This window comes from Anas acuta, chromosome 2 (genome assembly GCF_963932015.1).
Source record: "Anas acuta chromosome 2, bAnaAcu1.1, whole genome shotgun sequence".
Taxonomy (NCBI): domain Eukaryota; kingdom Metazoa; phylum Chordata; class Aves; order Anseriformes; family Anatidae; genus Anas; species Anas acuta.
In genome coordinates this window covers 43,204,849-43,232,397 of record NC_088980.1, presented here as the reverse complement: position 1 = coordinate 43,232,397, position 27,549 = coordinate 43,204,849, and the positions used below count along the sequence as shown (strand labels likewise).

General features: G+C 39.2%; 1 protein-coding gene across 3 annotated transcripts in view; it reads left to right on the top strand.

The window, feature by feature from the left end:
- OSBPL10 (oxysterol binding protein like 10) overlaps window positions 1-27,549 on the top strand; it is a 110,775-nt gene that overhangs the window by 64,337 nt on the left and 18,889 nt on the right. For 2 of the 3 annotated variants that reach the window (XM_068674458.1, XM_068674460.1), the window contains exons 6-7: window positions 6,487-6,641; window positions 22,955-23,101. In XM_068674458.1, the coding sequence (XP_068530559.1) occupies window positions 6,487-6,641; window positions 22,955-23,101 (302 nt within the window). The remainder of the gene's footprint in view (window positions 1-6,486; window positions 6,642-22,954; window positions 23,102-27,549) is intronic. The other variant, XM_068674459.1, reaches the window with a different exon arrangement.

Below are 27,549 nucleotides of genomic sequence, written 5' to 3'. Positions count from 1 at the left end.
CTTGCCATCTGAATGCTTCTACAGCAAGGACTTAAAGTAGCTGAGAGTTTCTGACATAATACTTAGAGAATGCACTCGCAAAGATAGTTACTAAATAGCTACTATTTTAAACAGATTTGTAGACTGTAACTTTTTAAAAATTAAAAAAAATGCTACTTTTGAGGTAACTTTTTTATTGTTTTGTTTTCCAGTAGTGTGATTAGATAGATCTGATCCAGTATCTGGGATTGTGTGGGTCTTGACTTCAAATATTTTATGACATGTTTTGGCATGAAATAGTTTAAGGAAGAAGTGATTTTGAGCTCTTCGTGTTTCTCGCAAGTTGTCAGTCTTATACCTCAAGTCTGCAAGCAGTTATGAAGATTAAACTGAAATCTTCAATCTTTTTTTGAAGGGTAGTCAACACATGTTTTATTCCCACAGTAAAGATTCAAGGAAAGATTTTTTGTGATTCTCTTTTTGTTAGTGCTCGATTTTGGACGTGCATCAACAAGAACAGCCAGTGAAGCAAAAATTCTGTCTGTGTTTCTACTTTGGGGTAAAACAATGTCATATTCATATCTAGCTGTCTCCATTAAAAGTCTATGCATTGATCTCTGGCTAAATGCTTTGTAATTTTTTTTTCTTTAATTGAAAATGTGCTGGAGAAGGGTATTATTAGCTGAAAGTATTGGTTACATACAGTGTAAGGTGAAAATGAGGGATTGCACCTATTCTTATGAGTTTCATTGGGGTTTGGGATTTTTTTTATTTTTTTTTTGTAGGAGAAAGAAGCATTTCAAGGATTTTCCAATTGGCCAAGGATGTCACCTAGCAGTGTAGTGTGTAGTATTTGCTAATCAGCATTAGCAAATGCTCGTGTGCCTTGCGAGAAGATCAGGTTTATTTGGCATGCAGACAAGAAGCAGGTGGCTTTTTAAATAAAAATGCAGCAGAGAAACCTTGTCTCTATGTAAACTTCAAAACTTTTGGTGTTACTTTTTTCCTTGTGTAGGAAACATTCTTCTTTTCTTTGGCAGAGGAGTGTCTCTAAAGCCTGTTGACTGCTGTGGTTAACATCCTTCCTCCTGTCCCAAACTGAGAATGCAGCAAACTCAAGTAATTTGTTTTAAAGCTGATTTATCACCTTATGCTGTGTTTTAGGTCTGCTTTTTATTTTAATACCTTGGCAAATAGAATCCTGTCTTGCAGTCAGCAGCCTGTGCAGATAAATCCCTTATTTAAACTGTTTCACATCAGACACTCATTTACTGAATAAACGATGTCCCAGACAGGCATTCCCTCATATATTTTTAATTTTCATTTACCACTTTTTTGAAGTGTGTCACAGAATATTTTTTTTTTTTCTTTGAGGAGTTATTTTTAGTTTACCTTTAAAAGACAACAACAACAAAAACACATGATCATCCTCACCACGTATTTTCTGATGTTCATTTGGGTGTGTAAATGCTGCTTTAATTTTTTTTTTTTCTTCCATGGCAAGAAATGGATTGAAGATGATTCTGGAGTCTGGGAGGGGGATGTATTTGAACTTTATTTTACCAGGTTCTCTGGTGCCTCCTTTTGAGCAAATAAATTTACAGGAAAGAAAATCTAGATGCTTTTAATTTGGAGACAAATGACAAATAGGGATTCTTCTGTAGTACAGATGGCAAGAGGAGAGAAAATTGCGCAGGGGAATCCTCTTTCTTGCTCAATTCCTGCCACCACCAACTGCCCCCTGAATGCCTGGTGGCAGGAAAGGATGAGGAAAGATGGGAGATAAAAAGTTATTACCTGTGTAAATTACTGAATTCCACGTAGTCAGGTTCCCCTTAAATATATCAGCTCTAGATTTGCTTCTGTTGAGACCAACCAAAACAGTTTGCTGTTATATGTATATGCTAATACATGATTCCTTATATACTCCTCTTTTTTTTTTTTTTTTTTTGAAAGATAGCATTATTTTCTAGTCCTTGCCCAGCATTTGCGAATACAACATTGTTCTTCTAATCCGAAAAACAGATGTGCAGCTTGCTGTTGCTTGTTGAGCCTCCTGTAGGATTCAGTAAAGCTGTTGTCTGTCCATGGCCATGGAAGGAATACACATCTAATTTTGGTCTCTCCTGGAGGGCTAGTGTTGAATTGTTAAGGGAATATTTGTTACAGTGTAGTTACAGTATGTTGTAAGAGTTTTAGCAATCAATGCGAGGTTACGATTGTGCTGGGAAAAAATGTTTTTTTTTTTTTTTTAAGAGGACTTAAAAATAGAAAAGTTTTGTTGTAGAATTGAGGTAGGTGTTAAGCATGTTTCATGCATCAATTATAGGAAAACGTAGTGTGAAGGTATACCAGATACCTAGGAAACTGGAATCAAAGAAAGAAAATGATCCACGCTGCTTAACTGAAAAAATCCACTCCAAACCTCCTCTTTGGGGATAATTTCCCTCCCTTCTGCTGTGTGCAACTGTGAAGGGGAAACCCATTTCTCCTGAGGGCACTTGGGGAGGATGCTCTCTGTCGTGCCATCTGAAATGGATGGTTTTTGTGAGCTGTAGCATTGCCATAGGGAAAGGAGAGCAGGCTGTGGCTGGGTGCTGTGCTTGTGTAGATGTGTTCCCTGTCTTGTTGGGGTTTATCTGCTGCCTGTTCATTGTAGTGGAAATTGGTGTCGAGGGGCTGGAAGAAAGCTCATTTTGGGGTACTTTCTATGAGAGCTGCAGGTTTGTGTGTACATATCCACTGAACTTCCAGGGAAATTAGGCAGTTTTTCTCCCCTGGAAGCATATAACCAGCACCATGCAGGTGGCAAAGATCTGGTTGATTTTACTAATAGTGTATTTGGTACATCCTTTCCAATTTCTGCATAGTTTACTACAGAAACAGATGTTTTGTTTTAATTGGTGAGCTGCCTTTTATAGTCATAAAGCAAATAATAAAGTAGCATTTGTGAATGTCTTCCTGGAGAACTTCTTTAGAATGATGAAATGCATCAAATAAGAATTGAATTTACCTTTCTGTCTGCTGTCTTAGGCTAGGACTGAGAACAGAACAAAAATCTTTCTTAAAAACAGACAGTGACAGCATTTTCTTCCCGTTCTTAATGAACATTGAAGATTAAACTTTCTTTCTCATACTATATTTTTTCTTTCATTTTTTCATGAAGTCTTTAGAAGAAAGGTAATGAACTCGTGATAGAAAATCTAGTACACCATAAGGCAGTGAAGATGGCAATTCTGTCAGGGTGGATCATATTATTTACAGATATCTGCTTAGGCTGGGGAAAGGAGGATAAATTCCAATAAAATGATTTGATTCAATAAATAGTTAACTACTTATACTGTTTTGTGGCAAATGTAATTTCTACTAGCACACATGAGACTGTTTCTGGCATACAACTGATATGTGAGTAGAGTAGGAGTTATGTTTTTGTGTCCTCTTTCTCTGTATAGAGGTTTTATTCTGATCTTAACTTGATTTGAAGATTATTTCTAATGAATTCTCTCTTCACACTTTGCTTTTGTCTGGGAAGTAGGGGACTATATCGGGTATATGGCAACTCCCTTGGGATGAAACAAGAATGCTGATGCCTCAGAGCAGATTTGCAGATTAAAGATTGTCAGATATTCCCAGATGGCACTTAGGAACTGGGCCTGGAATTTTTTCAACTTGCTCAGAGAGCTGACTTTTAATTTAGCTTTCTGTGGTATATGGCTGCTTTTTACTGCATACGTCTGATCTGCAAAGTAGTCCAGTTCCAGGCAGGCAGACTCGAACACAATGATTTTTCTCACGTGAAGAGGTGTTTGAGAAGCAGATGTGCTTTTACCTTTGGACCTTAAATCTTAGCATCCTTTTGGTGTTGGCTAGATCCTAAGGTATAGTTAAGATCTGCTTAAAAAAACTGATTAAGCTGACAAGGTATACTCTTTTGCAAGAGATAGCACTGCCCCTGGGACAGAAGGAAAAACACGCTTGCATACTTCTAACAGATTCTAGTTCTGTGAGAGGGTTTAAAATGTGGGGAGAAAGATGAAGGAGTAAATCGCCTTTTTACTAGGTGTGTTTGTACTGAAGAGCAAAACTGATACAGTGTTTTTAAAAAAATATGTAAATGATGGCTAAGTAAATGTTCACGCTTGCAAATTTCCCCTGAAGCAAGGTGTTTATTCAAATGGCTTTCACTTGTGGCTATTTACAGAAATGAATTTATTAAAAAAAAAATATTAATTAAAAGTAAAGGCCAAACAGATTGTGTACGAAGAGAGGAAACAGATAGCCCAAGGAAATGAGTGGATGATGTATTTTCAAAGAGTTGCATAAAGAGCAGTCAGTTCAATTTTTTTTAGTTTTTCTGTAACAGGAAAATAACGATAATAATTCACTTTTCAGCTGTTTGACAGGGAGAAACAGAAAAATAGACCAAGATTACTTACTGCAAAGTAATGAAGAATGAGAAGCATAGGTATGCTCTGTAAAACTCTTTGCTGAAGTGAAACAAGTTTATTTTCTTGATTTTATTTTTTGTTCTCTCTCTGAAATCTGTATGGATTAACACCAGAAAGACAGAAATAAAGGAAACAAGTTTAGCAATGTACAGCCTTGTGAATTCCCTCCAAGGAACAAACTTCTTTATTTGAAGTTTTCTAACTTAGTTTTATCCCTAAATGCTGAAGGTATGCTTCCTTCTTCCCATGCAGAGTGACGGTCCATTTTGGATCTGCCAGAAGTATCTTCAGATTATCCTCTGAATCAGACCTTGTTTTGAGGGATCTGTGGTTATCCTTTTTTTTTTTTTTTTAATTTTATAATTGTTCAAGACCTAAAGAGAAACTATGAGTAGTCACTGAACTCTTCATGTCTTGCCATGTATACTGTTATTGTGTGTAGATTTAATTCCATTTTTGGAATGGGCTAAGCTGTTGGCTTCATGATGTGTAAGAGCGATGTGTAGGGCAAGTCAAACAAAGAGACTGTTTTCTCTCTTGTGGTTTGCACAACTCAGTCTGGACTTAAAAACATCTACTGCCATAGTCCTCAAAGTTACTATAACCCCAAAGCCTTCGCAGTATATAAAATAAAGGCCTAATATGAGAGACACAAAGATGTTCTTTTGTCAGTGGGAAATTTAAGTCATTATGTGAAATAAATATTATAAAAAAGATGTTTTTTTCTCCATTTTCTCTGGTCTTTGAAAATCATTTTACATTATTTGCTTAAAGTTTATTCACAAGTTGCTGTCACACGATCACGCTAAGCAAGTAGACCTGAAACTTTATCATGCCATCAAAATTTAGTGCCATTTTAGCTGAGAGGAATGTCCTGTAATTATTTTATCTTTGGAATTTAGTAAGGTTTCAGCTATAGGATTTGTGACCTGTTTTTACTAATACAAATGTTAAGAGAATATAATACTACACAGCATCATCTCACCGGATCAAACCATTTATCTTAATTAGAGGCAACCTCTAGGATCTTACAATTAACCACTGGTGATAAAGAAAGAGAAATTGCATGTTCTTTAATGTAAATAGTGTTCATTGGGATCATCTCAAAACGTTGGCAGTGATGAGAGAAAGAGATTCTCCTGGTGGCACTAATTGTGTTTTCATATACATATCATGGTAATGACTGAAAAGCTGCAATTTTCTTATCCATATCTCTGTATTTTATAACAGCATGTAATTAATAGCTGAAATTTAAGCCCTATGCTGAGGGCTACTGATTTGACGGGTGATACTGTGTTTAGAGCAGTGAGGGAGGAACTGTGCCTTCCTAGCTGATCGTTTTTTTCTGTGTTATCTTCCCTAAATACTGGCCTGTCCTGGGAATCAGATGTCCCCAGCAATAGAGGTTTTTCTGATATCTAGTTCTGTTTGATTCATATTTAATGTGTATCTTCCTAATGAGAACTCTTCTAAACTATGGTCTTAGTAGAGGTTAAACATTTGAGCACTTAATCTAGGAAGGGCTTTAGTTCTAGTAAATTCACTTAGCAGCTGTACTTTATTTCTGAAACTCTGGTTTCAGGCAGAATAAATGGGAGGAGTGGACAGGATATTACCTGAACTAGTCCTTGGACTGGGGTCTGATGCAAAAACTAAATGGTTAGACACTTTTCTTCTGGTACCAATCTATGTTTATAAGATATGGTAAATATCTTCACTGTATTAGATGCAGGAATGTTGACTTGGATATCTTTTTAACTATTCAAACACTGGGTAGAGTGCACTTGCTTTTTTTAATCAACAAGGTGTGTCAGTTTGTATAATCTTTATGTATAATTCTATCTGGTAGGAATAATGTAAAACCTTCATTGACTTAAAAAAAAAAAAAAAAAAAGATAAATTGGCATAGAAGATGCTGGAGTATTTTTGTTACTGAAGTAAAGCTGAACATAGGAACAGAAAACAGGTTCATTAATATGAACAAATGATGAGAGGAATGGGAAAAAAACAAAACACTTTAATCTGCTTCTTGTAAGTTAACATCTGTTTTCTGCTTCAGAAGGTATCCTGGGATGGCCTGGGCCCAAGTCACATTCTACAGAGCAACTGAAAAATGGTGCCCTCAGCTCCTTATCATCTGCTAGTGCCAACATTACGTGGGCAATAGTACCATCTGCAACCCAAGATGAACAGACACTACAGCCAAATACAGAGGTAAGCAGGCCATTTCTGTTGTATCTGAGACTTGACATAGATTAGATGCAAACCACGTGGGACAGTGGATGCTTGTATTAATAACTCACTGTACTTTCTCTTTATGGTACCCTATTTGCTTGAAATAGTTGTTTAAATGCTGGCTTGTGCAAAAGCGCACGCTGAAAACTAGAAAAAAATGTTTACATATTGCTCTGTGCTTTTGCTTCTCTGAGGTACTTTGGAGACAGACAGTGGACTGTGGCAAGCATGTAATCTCCTTCTCAGTTGTAAAACCATTAACACTCTGTCAGCATACATACCTATCTTCTTGGTGATAGAAAGAGCTGCTTGTTTTTTATGCTGGTTTGAGACAGATAGGAGACATTATGACCACAAGATTTGCTTGCTACTTGTTCTTCCATGTTGCTGAGTGCTCTTGTACACCTCTGGGCACAGCTGATTATTCTCTGAGTGGAAGAGCTCTGTATTGCTTTCTGCCCCCTTTTTCTGTTAAGTGATTGTGGGCAAGACTTGCCCACGTCATCCTGCACCAGCCTGTTGATTTGTGCTTTTGTGGCATTTACTTGGTAAAGGGCAGTTCTGAAGCATCGACTCTTTGAGGAGGCTCATAGCTACGTATCAGGCATCTGATGCACTGACAGTCTCTCACCATGCCAAACGTCTCCAGCTTCTGCTGTCTGCTTCTGGATACCAGTGCTGCCCACCCCAGTGCTGCCCACCAGGAAAACACTGCACACTGAGACTTCACAGACTGTTGGGCACCTGGAGCACATGAGACCTGGAGAACTGGAAAGACGTTTTTGAGAGAGCTGAAGAAACCCTTTACGACAAGTGAATGCTCTTTGGCAATTGGAATGGCTTAAATTAAAATATATTGCCTTTAACAAAATGTGTAATGGCTGGGGAGATCAATAAAGCTGTATGGTTTTGCAGTTCTTTCGTAGTATCTTGAGTTGACTACAGTTCAAAAGATCCTGGGCTAAACTAGATTTCTTACAATATTACGTGTTACTTTGGTACTCTTCCAGGTTTGTCCTTAGACAGTAATTTCAAATTCTGTTACAATGTCCAGTACTCTCAATGTTTAAATTAATTATATTTGTTTCTTACTAGGAGGTTGTGTCATTTCTTTTTGATATAAGTCAACTGCAATTCTTCATGTCTTCTTAAGACAAGTGACATTTAAGAATATTGTTTTGAAAGTTACTTCTTTACTCACTGATAAATCTAATGAAACAAATTGCAGCTTATTTTTTTAGAGGATCATTTTGCAGTTGAGCTGAGCCATTTATGACTTGTTTTCAATTACTGTCTATCTATATTTTCAGTCTCAGCTCCTCCCCTTCTTTGGCTGATGGGAGATACTGAGTTACGCATGCTTTGCTCGTGGAACTCATAATTTATTGAGAAGGGAGCACCCTTGGAGAGATGAATATAATAAGCAAGGGAGCATAACACTGTTTTTAGTACAGAATACTCAGTGCTTTGTGGGACATCTTTCTGAAATCAGCAGCTTGCATTTGGATCCTCCAGGGCATTAGCCCTTAAAAAAAGGAAAGATTTTTAGGTTATATAAAGCTCACCTGAGGATTGTGTTTTTGGCATAAGCAGTAGGTAGCATCTGGATTTGCACATGTAGTTTTTGTTATGGTAGTACAATTTGTCAAGCAGAAATTTGGGTTTGCACCAGAAAATGGCTTGAATGGGGGGATTCATTACTGAAAGCTCTGTCCAAAGCTATATCTCTTCCACAGTGTCTTTGTGTGCTTCATGCCACCCAAGACCGATACTGTTGACTCAGAAATTGAAGTGTTCTTTCAAAAGTACCTGATAGATTTTCAATTTTGATCAAGTCACCAGTGTGCTATTGGAAGACTGAAGCACAAAACCGGAGTTGTGGAAGAGGTGAACAGTTGCATCTAATGTAAGTTAGGGCTTTTGTTGTTTTCATGTTCAGCTTCAGATCTAGCAATTTATCATGCCCTGTTATGGTTATATCTCTTTGGATTGCTGGGGTCAGATCTTTACCTGGGAGAGGAGATCAAGTTTTTCTAGAACACTGCAGGTTTTCTACCCAGCTGTATAACCTGAGCAAAGTGTCAAACGGGGCTGGAGCTTCCTGGTGCTGTGACTAGAGAATGGAGGATTGGAGAAGAACAGGCTTTGTAGAAGAGAAAAATCTTTTGAGCAATTGTTATCTTGCTAAGGATGCTACCTGACCCAGACAGTCACCCACGAGGTGGTGTCTGACTTTTTTTAAATATAATTTGCCAAGCTATCAAAGGTGTTCTACTTAACGCTTTTTTAAAAATTCCACATGTCCATTTCAGCATATTTTCAAATATATTCTGTCCTGTCGTGTCTGAGTAAGAGTGGCACTAAGTACCCGGTTTACATTCAAAAATATAAAAAGCAGTGATTGTGCTACTTACTTAGTATGTGAGATTATATATAAAAGCAACTGCAAATCACCATATTCCACTTATTTCCTGGTCCAGATGCATCCTTGTTAGTAATGGCAGTGACATCAGCAGGGAATGAGATAATGCATCTAGATGTCATTGTTAAGAAACTCATGATGTTGAAGACCCTGATTTTTTTTTTGTTTGTTTATCTGGTAGTTGCTTTTAGGTGTGCAAGGAAAAAAAGAGGAATCCACAAGTGTCATTCAAACAATGCTCAGTTCTCTCAATGATTTTCTTCAAAAAGAAAGGAAAAAGCCACCACCACACCAAAAACAAACACGAAAGAACAACAATTTAATCCCTGGCTGGTCCTCATCTCTGTATAAGTTGATAGTGTGTAAATGGGGCTAGCTTTCAAAATATCCCTGCCAGAAGTGATCCTTAATTTTAAAGAAGTCATGGCAAGAGAGTGCTGGTTTGTCTTTCAGTGCTGTCAAAACTAATTCTGGTTTCTTAAAACTAATTCTGGTTTCTTCTTTGACCATGCCTTGACTTTTTTTTAAAGAAAGGATTTTGTATTTTTACGCTATTTCCTCTGTCCCTTAGAAGCTAAACCCCAAAGAAACGGGAGAGAGCTTTTTGGCTGACATTCAGCGTAATGTATTAGATGTACCAACTAAACAAATTGTGAATTGACCTGCAGTCTGAAATAGAAAACACCATTAAGCTGCTGCCCTTGACGAACAACTGACTTGGCTACTTCTCTTCTAGAACGTTACTTATAAGGAAACGATCATTTTAGGTATGTGGATCAGCAGTGATCTTAAGAGGAAAAAAAAGATGTTTGTTGTACTGGTGGGGGGACTATCGGGAATCTTCCCTGATCTAGGAGGCTGCTGCTGGCAGCAGTTTCCTGGCAACATGGCCAAGTTGCTGAATGTGTTTAGTGATAGTTATGTTAATTCTCAGCACAGCATGTAGAGGCTTTGTAGCACTGCATTTAGAAACATCATTAACAAACCAATGACTTGTTTTTTTTCTGCATTTTTTAATATGTTTATGAAGAAAGCATGGATCTTTAGAATACCCCTCTAGAACAACAAGGCACACCTGATGCAATTTCACTTTAATACGTAGGCATTCTTTAGGGGTATAAGTTCTTTAGAGGTATAAGCTCAAGAGTTGAGTTTTGATACCATATATAACTGAAGGAAAACATTTCTTTTTAGTTGGTCACACAATTAGGGTTTCAGGTTGGAATTTCTCCTCTGGTGAAATAATGTAGCATCTAGAGAGTCTTATTTTTTAAACAGTGTGTTGGTGTTCACTTGCTTTTGTTATTAAGGGTGTTTCTTGCGTCTAAGTATAGGGATATCATTTGAGATATTGCTTAAACTAACTGAAAAAATAAAAGATCTTGTAGCAGAAATGATTTTCCTGTGTATTTCCTCGCCTATTTTATCATCTCTTTTGTTGTTTCTGTTGGTGTTACTGGCTTTTCTTCCCAAATGAGATTTGCATTTTAGGGTTGTGATATGGGACGGCATGAGGTTAAATCCTGACATCTTAACTGGAGGAAGTAACCACTGACAGTGAAGTTAAGATATCTTTCATTTTTCATACTTTCATACTTCAAATCTTTAAGTTTTTATTTAGTTCACACTTCTGGATGTTTTTGGTCAGTCTACCTGAAACATCAGGCACAAGTAGGAATAAGGGCTGATCTGAATGGAGCTATTCTACATCGGGTGTGAGATGACATAAAATACATTTAGTGCATACCCTAATGAAGCTGGTTGGACTTTTTGGTTTTAGCTATAATTTCAAGGTATTGTATAGGATTTTCCTGTAAAGCAGAACAGGCTGAGTAGGCCTGTGGACGAGATTCAGAATGGTGATGTGAACTTGATCCCCGTTCAGTCTGCAGCAAACAATGACCTGCTTGCTTCATGTAATGGTTTACAGTTCTGCGATTTCTTTCTCAAAGCCTTGACATTGATTAGTTTTGAAATACCGAGTCTCATAATAAATTCAATTGTAATAACTTTGTGCTTTAGCAGAATAAAGTTGTGAATCACTTCCATGTGAGCACTGCTCTTCCAGTTCAACTAATTGTCATCTTGGGTGTCAGAATTCCCCTCCTGAGCAAACAAAATGTGACTGCAGGCCCAAATACTTCCCCTGGCAGCCAAACACAAATGGGAAACAGGCTGTTCGTATGGGAGACCGGAGAGGGAAGGAGTAATTTTCTTTAGATCTGCCAGTTTGGTTAAGAATTATTACAAAAATCATGCTGTAGCTACATCTGCAATTTAGCTCTCTTGATGTGATGTTTATGCCTTAACTTGCTATGCCAGCTGATTCCTACCATCCTGGGGATCTGGCATCTCTGCAGTCTCTTTGCCTTCCTGTCCCAAACTTTCTCTTGCTTGTGTGCGTGAGAACTGTACACATGTTTCATACTGAGGTGTCTTTTTAATAGGATTGAAGTTTTAGCTCTCTAGGATCGAGGCTTAGCTCTGATTATCTAACCAGGTTTTAATTGTGATAGTGACTGTCAGTCCGGCACAAGTGCAGTCAACTCCAGATCATCAAGGGTGTTTCTGTTCCCTGTATGATCTGAACTTTAATATTTTTAGCTGTAAGAAGGAACCGTGCTATTCACAGCGGAGGCACTGAACTGTTTTGTTCTTCATTTTAAAAGACTGTTTTTGTCTAATCTCTTCACATAATAGGTTCTTTCTGGCTGAAGTTGTTTTCTATCTTTAAATTAGTATGGATCCTAATACAATGATATTTCATCCTCTGCAGAGCCCTTTAGCCTTTGGAGCCATTACAGACTGTGTGCTAAGAAATAATTTCAAGTGTTTCTGTAATTTTAGAAACTAAGCGAGATACGAGAAGTGATCTCTAATTCAATATTACCTTTTCTGTAGGTATCTGACTCTTGGCAGACCTGTCCAAGACGCTGTTTCCTACTGTAATTTTTTCCTAGTGTTTCCTAGTTCCTTTTTGTCCTTGACATAAATGTAATTAATGTTGGGAGATCAGCTTAGCAATGAGCATACAGTGCTAGCCACAAGTAATGGAAAGTAATGCAGTAATGGAAAGAAAACAGATCAGGGTGGGAAAGGAATATTTGCAGTATCACAAAGTCCCTTTTCATTGTTTGATACTGACATTACAGGATTTCTGAGCATGTTCTGCTTTTTGCTTTCTGCGTGATTAAGTACTTTTTGGGCTGAAGAGCACGGTAAATGGCCTGTAATGACTTGGATAGATAAATTTAACCTCTGGGCAAAGATGTTACCAGTTAATCCATTCACTATCAGACCATCTGAAAAATGAACTCTGAGATAATCAATTGAAAATTTCCAGGGAAGATATATTTAGGGATTAAATGTACAATTATACTAAAAGTAGAATTAAATGACTGTAAGCCTGCTACAGCAGCACTGATAGACAATGACTAAGATAATCTAACTAATCTTGATTTTTTATTTTTTTTTTTGGTTAGGCTTCTGGAATAGTTACTGTGTCAGCAAACAATCTCTAGTAGAACCTTTTATGTAAATAGTAGGTGCAAATTAATCTCCTGCAGAAGCCCTTGCATTTCTGTTGAATCAGTCCAACACCCAAAATGCATGTACTCCATCTAATATCTGTAAGATATATTTAAGAGTAATATTCTACTTAAAATAAAAAGAAACTAATACAAAATTTACATCTAATTTGATTAAACGTGAGGCTCTGATTCATTTGGTATTCCACAATAACCAGTGAATTTCAATGAAAATTAATTATTGGAATATAAAGAATTCAGGTTCCCTTGCAGTAAAGTTTAAAAACTGAGTTAAAATGGATTGATTGCTTATTCTGCTCATTATAAAACTTGTGCCCTCTGCAAAACTAGCTCCAAAGCCAATATTAATTTTATTTCAAGAAGGTGCACTAATTGATTTGTCGTGTGTTAATTGATTTGCTTTGTGCTGTCAGTTTTATTTCTTAGCATGTTTATAGAGGCGTGCTTGGCCACACTGTCTATTAGTAAGCTTACCCAGCTCATTAAGGCTATCAGTAACTTAATTAGACTTTGGTAAGTTGGGTTGAACTCTTTTACAAAGACTATTTGTCTCAGGATGGAATTGCTTTATGTTGCTAAGTGAAGCATCATCCAAACTGGCCTCAGCTGTTTCATCTATAGCCTCTCTGCATGGCCTGTTGCAGTATTTGACCATCGTTGTGGTATTTTTTTCTTTCCAATATCTATCTGGAATTTCCTGTGCTTGTCTGTTGCCTGTCGTCCTATTGCTATGCACCTCTGAGAAGATGCATACTCTGTCTTTGGACCTCCCTGCATTTTCAAAGTTTATAAATTGATGTAGTGTGAAAACATTCTAGAAAGAATATGAATCCTCCTTTGACTTGTGACTTTTTTTTTAATTTTTATGGTATTGTTTATAGGTCATAAGCTGTAAAGGCAGTGCTTTCCAACTATCAGATACGAGACTTGCATCCTGATAACCAGTGACTGCTTGCTCTGGAGTCTGAACAAGTACCTGAGCCTTTCTCTGGTCAAAGCAGAACATTAAAGCGCTAGGGATTCTATTGATGTGAGTGAAGGCTCATTTAAGTGTGATGCCTTTCCTTACTAGTGTGCTGTATGGGATGGTGGGTGACTAACGCTACTGCTGAGTACCTCACCAAAAAAGTGTTTGTCTTTCCCTTCTTTGTTGGGGATGAGAGGCACATTGCTCCCAGTTCTTCAGGTTTCTCCCCAAGGATCTCAGTCTAGAGAGGATACTTTCAAATACAGAAGGAAGTCTACAGAGTAAAATCTTCTGCCGTGCTTTCCGTGTTCCTCCCTTACCAGCCTGCACCTCAGTGCAGTCTTTTGTCCCTAGTTCCCCAAAAGTCACAGGTGTATGTGACTTTCAGACCCATCACAGTCTCTTAAAGTTTTGCCTGGCTGGTGTTGGGAGTCTGTCCTGCCACACTGTAGTCTGCAAGCCTATAAAATGGTAAGTAACTTATTTTGAGGAGTGTTTGATGCTGTATTTATAGTCATCATGCTTCTAAAAATCTGATTCTCAAAACAAATCCGAGTATCTTTTGGGAAGTTTTGCTTCACTAATGACTTTCTAGCATTAGAAATAGGTTTTGCTGGAATTCTTTATTTTGTGATACTGTACTATTTTTCTTGTGTTTTTTAGATTAGCATAAAATTCACAATCGAGGTTTACACTAGCCTTCACATTTCTTTGCCTCTATTTAGGACAAGTCAGTGGGGCTTTTCTCTTTGAACATTTTTCTTTCTTTGTTCTTCATGATGCTGTTACTTTTTTCCTCTTTTTTTTGATGATACCAGTGATGAAAAATATTTATTTGCAGTTCTTACAGAATTTATGCAATACTATAAAGTCCTCTGGTGTTCTAGGATTCACATTAAACAGTGTTGTAATTCAGTAGCTCTCATTTAATGAGAGATGCTCACAAGATGCATGGACTGGTACCGATACTTAATCTTTTCTGTGGAGTCTGTGCTTAGGAATGAGCTGCTTTTCAGTACTGACTGTTTTTGGTTTATGGAAGTGAAGCTAAGCAAGAGGAATTTTCCATATGAAGAAGATATGTTCATATAGGGGAAAAAAGGTGTCCAACAAACATGATTTAGTGCATAACAGGATTACAGTACTGTAGGTAACCCAGCTGAGGATCTCTGTGTTTAAAAGGATGTTGACTGATGATGATTACTTTATTCTAAATTATTCTAAAGAAAATGTAATCACTTCCATAGTTTGTTTCTAGTATATTTTTCTGAAGGCTTACACAGGCTATAATGCAACATGGATGTAGATTCCTTGTGTTTCACGTGACATGCATTTTTTCATAACAAACCAAAGCTTTTTATTCTTAAATCTCTTTGTTATCTGGTCCTCTCTACTGTTATATCATTATATTTACCACCCAAATATGGTCACAGGTTAGAGTTGAAGCAGTTCTCCAGAGCAGGAGAAGTTTTCTGAGTTTGTTCTTTTTGTATAAAAAGACCTCTGCTCCCAGAGATTCTGAAAAAATAACAGGTGTGTGTTAGTGAAGCTGTCATAATAGTGAATATCCAGATAATGTTCTTGCCTTCAGATGCCTGGCAGATTGCTTTTGCTGGGAAGGAAAAGATTACAGACCTCTTTGTCACCTAAGATACAGGTTTTGTGATTATTCCCACTGCTTGCATCATCTGTATGTCAGCTTGTCTGCATTTACCTAGGTATTAGTATCAAGATGCATTTCTGCACAATGGACTTCGCCTACTACTTTCGTAGTGAAGGATCTCCTGAAATGAGCAAGGTATTACTGGAGTCACTAAATGACTGAATGACTGCTCTTACTTGATGCATCTAAAATCTTGTGTGACAGAGAGGTTGTCCACACTGCCACACTGCCATCCTTGCGCTTGTCCTTAGCCAGAGAGATATTCAGAACATCCAATGTTTGTAGCCTATTCTAATGAAAACAAACAAAACCAAAATAAAAACAACTCACAAAATACGTGGAAAAAAAATCGATACACAAAAAAATTAGATATTTTAATTGATAGTCCTGTTTGAAGAATAGTATTTTCTCTGGATATCTGAATTACCATTCACAAATAACAGCTTTGGTAAGAAATCAATTTCTGGGCTCTTTGTAGGCATTATTAAGTGATGCAAACTTTTTCTGCCAAATATTCTGTGCTTTTACTTATCAGTGATGAACTATATATCCAGGATTATACAAATTTTCAGTCCTCTCTCTCATGCTCCAAAACTAAATGCAGCAGTTCCCTATCCAGACAGGTACATGTGGATTATTTTTCTTGGTATCTGTAGTTTAGGTAAGTAGAAAATATGCCTATTATGTCATTTTTCCTTCATGCAGTTGGAAGGAGGAGAAATCAACTTTCTTGCTGATGGGATCTGTATGTAGATGACTCGCATAGCAAAAAGAAAGATATTTTTTCTTGCAAGACTGTTATGTATAAGTTATAGCACGTTTACTTCTTAGTAGTAAAATCCTTCTCATTTGATTATCATCCTCTGGTATTTGTATTCATATTTTAGACATTATCTTAACTCTAATTTCCATTCATCGGTATTAAATCTAGGAAAAGTGGTTAAAGTGGTTTGTCTCCCCCCTCCTGAGGTGGTAGACTTCTTGTATATTAATAGTATGGAAAAATTTTCCCAGCAATTAAAGGCAAAGCTGGTGACAAATGTAGCAGATGGGACAGCTCCTATGAAATACTCAGAATAGATGAAGAAAATCAGCTGAGCCTCACCTAATTTTGCTACTTTTCAGAGAACTTTTTGAGGATGAAATTAAGGTGTATGAGCTGCAATAAGTTCTGCTTTCTAAAGTCCCCATTTAAGATCTGCTTGTATGTATGATATGGAGGCTGAGGCTGAAGCAACGAATAACCTGAGTTCACCCTAGCCCTGCTTTTCCAGCCCTCTTCTTTCCCCTTCTGTGCATTTAGGTTGTGTAATGGCGTGGTGATAACTGTTGTGACAAGTCTTTTCTGTTTTGTTTTATTTGGAGTGTTCTTGAAGGGGAGAAAAGCCTATTTAAGGAGATGCAGGAGCTTGCTGGATATATTTAAAAAAAAAAAAAAAAAGTGTTGGTACCTTATGGATAAGCTTAAACGTGTTAATCTGTAAATTACGATGCATTTGGAAGTTAGAGAAGTGCTTAGATGATAGTGATTTCTGTCTTTCTCATGTGTTTGAAGTAAATGCGTTGTTTGTTTCAATATTTAGGTTAATGTCAACTGAAATTTTCTATTTGATACCTGTTCATTTCAGTGTTTTATATGGGAATTACTCTTTTCACAGCACGTTAATATGCTAGTCTGTATATAAAATAGTTTAATAAATGCAACTTACTGGACAAGCTAAATCAAACTCAAATCACTGCCAGTAATGGATGGGGTGCAGTAAGCTCACGTTTTTCTATCAGGTGCGTGCCACAGCTGGTAGAAAATGCAATTAAATATTTCAAAAGGTGTACGTGCTGGAAAAAGACGTGTGACACATGCAGTTTTGTACAGTTGTGTCAATTCTGATACAGCGACAAGCTCTGCAAGAAGCCGACAGCTCATTATTTATTACCACTTTTGGGGGATTGTTAATGTATTTACTGTACAAAGAGAACTCTAATTCTGGGGTTGAGATGAGTGAACGTCGTCTGGAGCCAATTTGTCACATTAGTGTAAATATTCTAAAACTCTCTGGCCTTACACAGTTATATTTAATCTTACACCCACAGAAAACCTGTTTGCAATCTCGCAAGTTACACAAATGCAAATGTAAATGATGCTTGTAAACCTATATCATTATGAAGGGAGTCTGGAAATTAAAATGAAGCCTTTGACTTTTATGTGCACTAGTAGAACTAATTGTAATCAGATGACTCTACAGAAAATACAGCATTACTTGCCTAGTCTGAGAATGCTAATTCTGTTTAATGTTGATTCTGAACAAGCCCTGCAACTGATTTATTCCACCTTTCTCTCAGTGCAGAAGTGTTTTGTACAGTGTTACTCTGTAGTATCATTTGGCAATTCTTTTGAATATAGAAAGACTTAAGGGCTAATTCTCTTGCAATATAATGAAATTGTGCCTTTTTATGCAGATGTCTTAAGCTTATGAGAGTTATCCTCTTGCTCCTGACTACAGTTCTTGTACTGTATGAAAGCTTTTCTATGTCTTAATAAAAATTCTTAAAATACTTTGGTCCAGTTACACGAAGAATTGCCTTATGAGTCTTGTGCAAGTCCTTGGTGTGTCCCTGTTAGGATGCATATGGTCTCTGCTTATTATGATTGTGGAGTGGTTACTACTGTGATGGAGGGAAGGCTGAGTTCTTCCATGCCTTCTTTGCCTTATTCCTTACTCTATGATCAGCCTTCAGGAATTCCAGGCCTCTGAGAAGGTACTAAGGAAGGAAGATGCACCCTTGGTGAGGACCAGGAGCACTTAAACTGAAAGGACATAAATTGGTGGGGCCTCACAGGGTACATCTATGAGCGTGGAGGGAGCTGGGCAATATAATTGCAGGGTCACTGTCTATTATCTTTGAAGGGTCGTGGTGACTGGGAGCGGTTCATGAAGATGGGAAGAAAGTAAATGTCGCGCTTTCTTTGAGAAGGGCAAGAAGGAACATTTGGGGAACCGCAGGTTGGTCAGTCTCACCTCAGTCCCTGGGAAGGTGGTGGAATAACTAACCCTGGATGCCATTTCCAAACAGAAAAACATGACCAGGAGTAGGCAGGATGGATTTACAAATTTGCATGCTCTGTCAATATGGTAACCCACAACAAGGTGACTGGCTTGGAGGATGTGGGGAGAGCAGAGAGGACTGACAGCCTTCTGGGCTGCGTTAGGAGGAGTGTCGCCAGCAGGTCAAAGAAGTGACCCCTTTCCCTCTGCTCAGCACCGATGAGGCCACATCTGCAGTGCTGTGTCCAGTTTTGGGCTCCCCACTACAAGAAAGACATGGCCTTTCTGGAGCAAGTCCAGTGCTGGGCCACTATGGTGGTTAAGGGACTGGAGCATTCATGTCATGAGGAGCTGAGATAGCTGGGACTGCTCAGCCTGGAGAAGAGAAGGGTCAGGGGATCTCATCAACAGCTGTAAGTACCTGATGGGCTGGTGTGAAGAGCAAGGAGCTGGACTCTCCTTCAGTGATGCGACGAGAGGCAACGGGCATGAGAAGGACAACGTGAACCTCAGAAAACACTTCTTTAATGTCAAGGGCTTCAAACAGTGGCACAGGTTGCTCAGAGGTGTGGAGTCTCTCCATCTCTACTCAAAACCCAACTGGACACAGTCCTGGGCAACCAACTCTAGCTGGTTTGGACTAGTAAGCATCTCTTCTGACCTAAATGATGCAGTGATTCTGCAGCTTTTGTTTTCTACAACCTCCTACCTCACTCCCCAAATACACTAGATAAGATCTATGCCATGCTCTGTTGCATGATACAACATGTGAAGCATGTTGGAAATTGAGCCCTGAGCCTTAGCACTGAACTAATTATCTAAAATCGATTTGCAGCACAACTGATAACATTTGAAAAAAATTGAAATGTGTGGAATAGGCTATGGAAGAAGAGAAGGAATTTTGCCCTTTGATAGAAACAAACTCTTAACTCCGTGATTCTACCCCAGGGTCGTGCAAATGTCTTTTTCCTGAGGAATTTTAAGAAACGCAGCGTTTCCTTCAGCAGCTGTTACTTTCCCGTACAGATTTCATCTTAACAAAGAATCATCATGTCGTCTGATGAAGACCGCTGACGAGAACATCAGTTTCTTATCCCAGCAGATGACCTTTCTAAATTAATTGAGCCCAGTTCCAATGAAGCGACTTGTTTATAATGGGTCACTTCGAGAGCGTGTTTTCACGTCTTCTGCTTTTAAACTCTGAAGCAGGAAGCTTAAAACCTTAAGAGGTATTTCTAGAAGTGGCCTGCTGTTTTCATTCAGGTTTTTCTGAAGAATCGTGGTACTTCAGCCCACTGTTGATTAAAATGAGTTTAAAAGTAGGCTGCCCTTTAGTGCTTGCTCGTAAAAGGTTCAGTATTTGATTCCCAGGGTTGGCCCCCAAGCCCAGCTCTGTTGTTTGTTCCTGGCCTGGGCTGCACGGCTCAATAGCTTTTACTTTAGGCACTGACCACACGGGAATGGAGCAGCTCACTGCTTTCCTAGTTCAGCTTTGCAATTTTATTTTACAAGGGGGAAAAAAAATCAGTCGTATGTGTAATAATTCAGAAAAGCTGCCATTAAAGGATAATCAGTGTAATCTTCTGCATTCTGCTGAGTGCTTATGTGGAGGTTTATACTGAAGTGCATACTATTTTCTGTTCAAAGAAGAAGAAATAAAAGCCTGGTTGCACTTTCGTGGCATTTTAAAGATTCAGAAGCTTTGTATTTTGTGGCTGCATGTCCTAACACCCTATGTTGTGCTTAGGTGGTGGTGTGTGTTTTTGTTGTTGGTTTGTTTGCTTGAAGAAAGTTTGCATTTGTTGAAACCCAAATTTCTGTTTTCTGTACCTTAGAACAGCAAATGAAAAGAAGAAAATATGTGAAGGATATTGCTTACTGAAGGTGACTGCCATTCAGTTACGGTGACGAAAATTTTAACCTGCCACTTAAATTCTTATTTCCTTGGAAAATGAGAGAGGATGCAGACAACTGATGTCATTCTGCATGCACTGGAGCTCGCTAGTGTGTTGAAAGCTCTCGTGGTAATGAGTAGAGCAATGGGATTTTCAGTGCCCTTGCACATCTTAAAATAGCTAAGATAATTAAAACTACAGTCTTTATTGCAGAATGGTCATTAAACACGCTTGATCCCGGTGTTACTTTGTACTGATTACCCTCCCTGATGAGCAGCAAGTCATTTAAAACAATGCAAAAACCTCTTTCCTAAACAGCCAGACTGCTTCTAGAGCTGCTCCCTCCTGCTGTGTTCGTTTTGTCCAGGAGCAACCAGGGGCAGTTTTTTTGTCAGGAGCACTTTGAAAGGTTCAGAAAGGTAATGCCTTCTTTAGCAGGCAGGAAAGAAGGGTTTCTGTCCCTGGCTGAATGTGCAGTCTTCAGAAGCAAAAGGAAATTCTCTGTATTTTTCGTTCTGTAACCTAGTTGATGTGTAGATTGTTGATTTTCTGATGCTGTTAATATTAGAAGTTACGGAGCTGTTATATGTTAACTTTAAAGCTTGTTACCTGTTAGCACTTTGTCTCTGTCTCTCTGTCTCTCTTTCTCCATCATTCTGCCCCCAGTCCACCCCTGGAGAGCAGCCCACCGGGATATCCTCTGGGAGACAGCAGCAAGGTTTTCCCCGTTGGAGCTGTTTGCAGCTAAGCTCCCTGAGCTCAATGCCATGTGACTAGAAACGCAAGGAGCAGATTGACATCCAGCACACACTCTCAAACTCGTTGGATATCAAGGATAAAAAAAAAAAAAAAGGGGGTGGGAGTGAGGAAGGGAGGTTCCCTTGCTTTTCCCTCGCACTATTAATTCCTGCTGGAGCTTGTTTGCCGCGAGCTCGGTTCATGGCAGTAGCAGAAGAAGCAGTGCTTATTCAGCTCGGTGCTCTCAATGAGGTCAAGCTGGATCAAAGGGAAACCTCCTGTGGAAACGCCTGCTGTAAGTTCTGCTTTTTCCACAGTCCCTCCAGATAAATTACAGCCCCGACAACGGGGCCGGGCTCTGCTGTTTTGTGTCTCCCCGACTGATAATTTTGGATGAGGTTGTCAGGCTTTCTGTTGATTGAACCTGTCAATAAGGCATCAGCTTCTGTGTGATTTGGGAGGAAAGTGCTTATCGTTCTGTTCTTTTATTTGCTGAGAGAGTGGGAAGAGGAAAGTGGGGTTTTGTCCTTTTTGAAAAGCACCAAGCTGCTGAGGTTACAGCTCTCCAGCTTCTGTTTTATGTAAGCTACATATTCTACTTTCTAAAAAAAAAAAAAAAAGAAAGTAATTGCAGAGCGTCTTTTAAATGGCCTTGGATTTCACCAAATAGATATGCTTTTGTGAATAGCCACCTGAACATGTATTTAATTAAAAAAAAAAAAGTTTTTTTTTGTTTTCAAAAGGAAATAAAAATTTAATTAAAATCTTGGAAACGTGCAGTAAATAAATTTCTGAAGCACTCTCATTACACAAGCTGTTGTTCACCTGAGGGATCTCTAATGTGATAGTTCAGAAATACTTTCTCTGAGACCTCATTTTGACTATCAGCTATTTTTAATGAAACTTTTCAGTTGCCAATACTTTCAGTGAGCTGAAAACCTTCCCCTTTAACGCAGCAAGCTGGCTGTTCCTGCAGGAATGTGCTGCTTAGCATGAAGGAATTCCCACTTCTGCAGGTAGTTACAGCACGGACTCCTTGGGGAATAATGAAATTCTGGACTGTACATTTTTCAGCTGCATAACCCAACTTTTTATTTTTATTTTAAAGACAAAGTTACCTGAGGATACATCTGGAAGGCTTGCAGAGCGGTTTCGGTGGATTGAACAAAATAACCACCACCTGTTTGGGCTGTTATTGTTAATATATTAGAAACTCTGAAGGGAAATAAAGTGTCACAAATCATTAGCCCTTTCTGTTGTCAAGTTCCTCTTGAAGGGAGACATCATGATGCCTCTCTCTTGATCTTCAGCTGTCTGGAAAATGGGCAGCATCGCTATTGTGCTGTGATATTGTGCATAACGTTGCAAATGTCATAAAGACCCATGGCATTGACTTACCCCCAGTAATCTAATTGTCTCATTTATTTATTTTATTTATTTATTTATTTATTTATTTTTTCTCTCCAAAAGTCGCGTACTTTATAGTCTTTGTCTTCTTCTGTTGATAGTCTTTGCTGTAGTGGTCAATGAGCACTGATTAACGTTTTATTTGAGGCTTACCTAAGTATCTAACTTCTGAACTTAGAGGAAAAGGGGGGGAAAAAAGTGAAATCAGGTCGTGCAATACCTGAGTGAGAATTGTGAATATTTCCTGGAGAGGTTTACAAAAACTTCTTGAAGACTCATTTTCAATTGTATGCCTCTGTTTAATAAAAAGAAAAGCTGTTACTTTAATGTGCTATGACTTTTTTATTTTTTGGCTGACATCGCTGCAATATGTATATGGGAAGACAATGTGTAAATTAGCATCCGATGATACTTGCCACAGTTGTTCTGAGGATAAGATCAAAATACTCTGTACATCACTGGCTTTTTTTTTTTTAATTTTGTACTTTTATTTTTTTAACAGAGGCTGTCTTTTGTTCCCTTGAGCCAGCTCCATTTTATACATATATAGTGGGGAAAAAACATATTGCATCTTTTAGTCCAGATGGTGATGTTTCTTTTCGTTTCAGCATTCAGCTTCTGAGTTGATCCTAGTTGAAGATGAAATGACAGATACTGAAGATAATGAAGAGGAGGATTTAGGAGTCATGGAAGATCAGCGTAGTGTAATTCTCCATCTCATCTCTCAGCTTAAACTTGGCATGGACCTTACCAGGGTATGGACACTATCTCTTTTTATAATATTTGCGTGTGTGTGTGTGTGTGTCTGTGTGTTTTCCCATATAGGTAAGGTAGTTTATCTGTTTATAAGGGTGTGGTTTCAGAGAGCTATGGATTCCTCTTGTCTGTTAGGCAGGATTTCACATGAAGTGGCCACAGCAGACACTGTAACAAAAACAAACAAAAAACAACCAAACAAAAACAACCAAACAAAAAGATTTAGAAACTTTTCTTTTTTTTTCTTTTTTCTTTTTATTTTTTCCAAGTCTTTCAAATCAACCATGTGTTGTATATGTATCCCATGTGTACACTAAGTCAGGGGGCACCAAGTGTGTGAGGAACCATAATGTCAGTTTTATGGATGGAGGAGATTTGTGTTCAAGTTACCACTTTGTGGAATGAATTCCATTTAATTACTTGGTAGCTTAAAAAAAAAAAAAAAGGTGAAGAAGCTAGTCTTCAATGTGTCACAGTCCTTGTTTGTGCTAAGCAGGTCATCAGCATCCTTCTGGTCCTGGAACCAGTATTGTTATGAGCTTATCCATACAGATATGAACAGAGAGATTTTAGTGACTGAGAAGTTTCCTATAAGCCCTTGGCTTTTTGAAAATTATGCAGATGATCTGGAAGCAGGAAATGCATCTTTTTGAATAGTTGTGTATTCAAGTGGCATTAATAAATAATCAAGGAGATTTTTTGAAAGATATGGAGTACCCGTTCCTTCCACAAAGGTTTTCTACTTATAGAATATCCTGAGTTGGAAGGGACCCTTAAGGATCATCAAGTCCAACTCTTGACACCGCACAGGTCTACCCAAGTTCAGACCATGTGACTAAGTGCACAGTCCAATCTCTTCTTAAATTCAGTCAGGCTCGGTGCAGTGACCACTTCCCTGGGGAGCCTGTTCCAGTGTGCAACCACTCTCTCTGTGAAGAACCCCTTCCTGATGTCCAGCCTAAACTTCCCCTGCCTCAGCTTAACTCCGTTCCCGCGGGTCCTGTCGCTGGTGTTAATGGAGAAAAGGTCTCCTGCCTCTCGACACCCCCTTACGAGGAAGTTGTAGACTGCGATGAGGTCTCCCCTCAGCCTCCTCTTCTCCAGGCTGAACAGGCCCAGTGCCCTCAGCCGTTCCTCGTACGTCTTCCCCTCCAGGCCTTTCACCATCTTCGTAGCCCTCCTCTGGACACTCTCCAACAGTTTCATGTCCTTTTTATACTGTGGTGCCCAGAACTGCACACAGTACTCGAGGTGAGGCCGCACCAGCGCAGAGTAGAGCGGGACAATCACCTCCCTTGACCTACTAGCAATGCCGTGCTTGATGCACCCCAGGACACGGTTGGCCCTCCTGGCTGCCAGGGCACACTGCCGGCTCATATTCAACTTGTTGTCTACCACGACCCCCAGATCCCTCTCTTCTAGGCTGCTCTCCAGCGTCTCATCGCCCAGTCTGTACGTGCAGCCAGGGTTTCCCCGTCCCAGGTGCAGGACCCGGCACTTGCTCTTATTGAACTTCATGCGGTTGGCGATCGCCCAGCTCTCCAACCTATCCAGATCCCTCTGCAAGGCCTTTCCACCCTCATTCGAGTCCACAACTCCTCCAAGTTTGGTGTCATCAGCAAACTTGCTCAAAATGCCTTCTATTCCTACATCCAGATCGTTTATAAAAATATTGAAAAGTACCGGCCCTAAAATGGAGCCTTGAGGGACCCCACTGGTGACCGCCCGCCAGCCTGACGCAGCCCCATTCACCATAACCCTTTGGGCCCTGCCCGTTAGCCAATTGCTCACCCATCGTATGATGTTTTTATTTAGCTGTATGCTGGACATTTTGTCCAGTAGGATCCTATGGGAAACCGTGTCAAAAGCCTTGCTGAAGTCCAAAAAAATCACATCAGCTGGTTTCCCTTGGTCCACCATACGGGTGATCTTATCATAAAAGGAAATCAGGTTAGTTAGGCAGGACCTGCCCTTCAAAAACCCATGCTGGCTGGGACCAATGACTGCATTGTCCCCCAGGTGCGCCTCAATACGTTCGAGAACCATCTTCTCCATGATTTTACCAGGCACTGATGTGAGACTGACAGGCCTGTAATTGCTAGGGTCTTCTTTCTGACCCTTCTTGAAAATCGGCACAACATTTGCCAGCTTCCAGTCTACTGGGACCTCTCCAGACTCCCAGGATCGTTGAAAAATAATTGAGAGAGGTTCCGCGATGACATCCGCCAGCTCCTTCAGCACCCGGGGATGAATCCCATCCGGACCCATGGACTTGTAGGGATCCAGGTGGAGTAGCAGATCCCGCACACGTTCAGGGTTGGTTGGGAGTTTGTCATCCCCACCGTCCCGGTCCTCCAGCTCGGGGCACCCTGGGTCCCGAAGCCCATCATCGGCATTGAAGACAGAGGCAAAGAAGGCGTTAAGCGTCTCTGCTTTGCCTATGTCATTGTCTGTGAGGAGACCTTCCCTGTCAAGGAGCGGCCCTATGTATTCTTTAGTTCTCCTTTTTCCATTCACATATCTAAAAAAACCCTTTTTATTTTCTCTCACAGACACAGCCAGCTTCAACTCTAGGTGTGCTTTAGCCACACGAATTTTCTTCCTACAGACACGAACAGCATCCCTGTATTCTTTCCATGTCACCTGGCCCTCCTTCCAGTAGCGAAACACTCTCTGTTTCCGCCTAATCTCCATAAGAATGTTCCTGGTCAGCCACGCCGGCCTCCTGCCACGCCTGCCTGACTTGCGATATTTAGGAATTGCCTGATCTTTGCTTATAAAGCAAACAAAAAAAGTCTTCAAACTACTTCCCTACTTCCCACAAATAAGAGCTTATTCTGCCTTGTTCCTTCCATAAATTAGAAAACAAACAAACAACGGAGTTTGGGATGACCAGAGAATTACACTTGCGTGCGAAATTGCTAAATAGCAGGTTCTTCTCATGGGCATGTTAATATTTGGAGGAGTTACATCAGCTTTCCCTTTGATCTCATATATTAATCAAAATCTATTTTTACTATTACTTTTGTAAAAAGGCCTTCTGACCATAGTCTTCTCTGCTTCCTCTGGAACAATTGACAGTATTTAAAAATACTTACATTTTTAAGACCAAGCAATGCCATGTTCTGTTACTAAGTATAGCTTTTGAATAGCTACACGGAAATTAGTGTTTTGTTCTGAATAGGACAAACATTCCGTCATTTAATTTGTGAATAATTTATACCTGTCACTTGTTAGTATGTCTGGCATTGTGTACAGTTCATTTTTGGTGTTTTTCTTATGTTCCTCAGTCATTAGTAGCTTTTGCTATTTTCTGTTTTGGTTCGCTAAGGCTGTCTGAGTCCGTAATATTTAAAGCGGACTGAGATTCCTTATCTGCTATTCTTGTGTGACCTTAAAACATTCTGTCTTCAGTGAACAAGATTTTTCTTTCATGATTTCCAGTGTCATGTTTTTGTCACAGCAGAGGAGACAAAAACCCCAAAGACCTACAATTAATGTAAATAAAAATAATTCCTGTAAATAAGAGAGATGCAGACATTTATATGAAAAATAAGGAGGTAAATATCTATCATAACATTTCCTATACAGTTTTTGAGGATAGTGGTGAGTATTTTCAGCTCTGTACCATGGTATAACATTGGTATGCATGGATGTGCCTATATAATACCCACAACCTGAAAAGAGGAACAGGCATATGGCAGTTAGATCTCTCTCTAGTGTGTGTGATGCACGAATACACATATGATGAGTATTAATGAGACATGCCACATTTGCACATCAGTTTTCTGACCATTTTAAGGATTAAAATAAAAAATTACAAGACAGCTGGCTGCTTTTTTTTTTTTTGTTTTGTTTTGTTTTTATTAACTTTGCTTACTGACATGAGGCCCCTAGGGCCGCAGACAGGTGACGATACAGCCCGGTTTGTTGGCTGCACTGCTTAGTTTTCATTATTCCTGTGAATGTCAGATTTCAGATAGCCTTGGTGCTAGTCAGCTTCTGCTGGAAGTGCTTGTGACACATTAGTTGCTAACATCAGAGGATGTTTTTATACGTTTGTGTTTTCCTCTGCCTTTTTCCCCAGGCTTGCTTCTTTAGTTGCTTCTAGGAGCTCAGGATTGTAAGGTGATACACACATGAACAAACTGAGCCTTTGCTGCCTTTTGGTTCTGGATGCATGATCATTGTCTCTTGTATCATATCAGAGGAAACAGCATCTTTTCCTTTTCCTAAGGGGTACTTGCTTATGTTAGTGTTGGCCTTGCCTGCGGTGACATGCATTTCCTACAGTGCTAACAGCCATATTTAGTGCTGTAGAGGTGCTTCGCTTTTGAAATGTGTCATGCTGGCATGCCTTTTAATGAAGAATTAAACAGTAAAAAACCAAAAACAACAGTGAAGTATTAAATCTGCATGGGGATTTTCTAGAACAGGATAGTCTTAG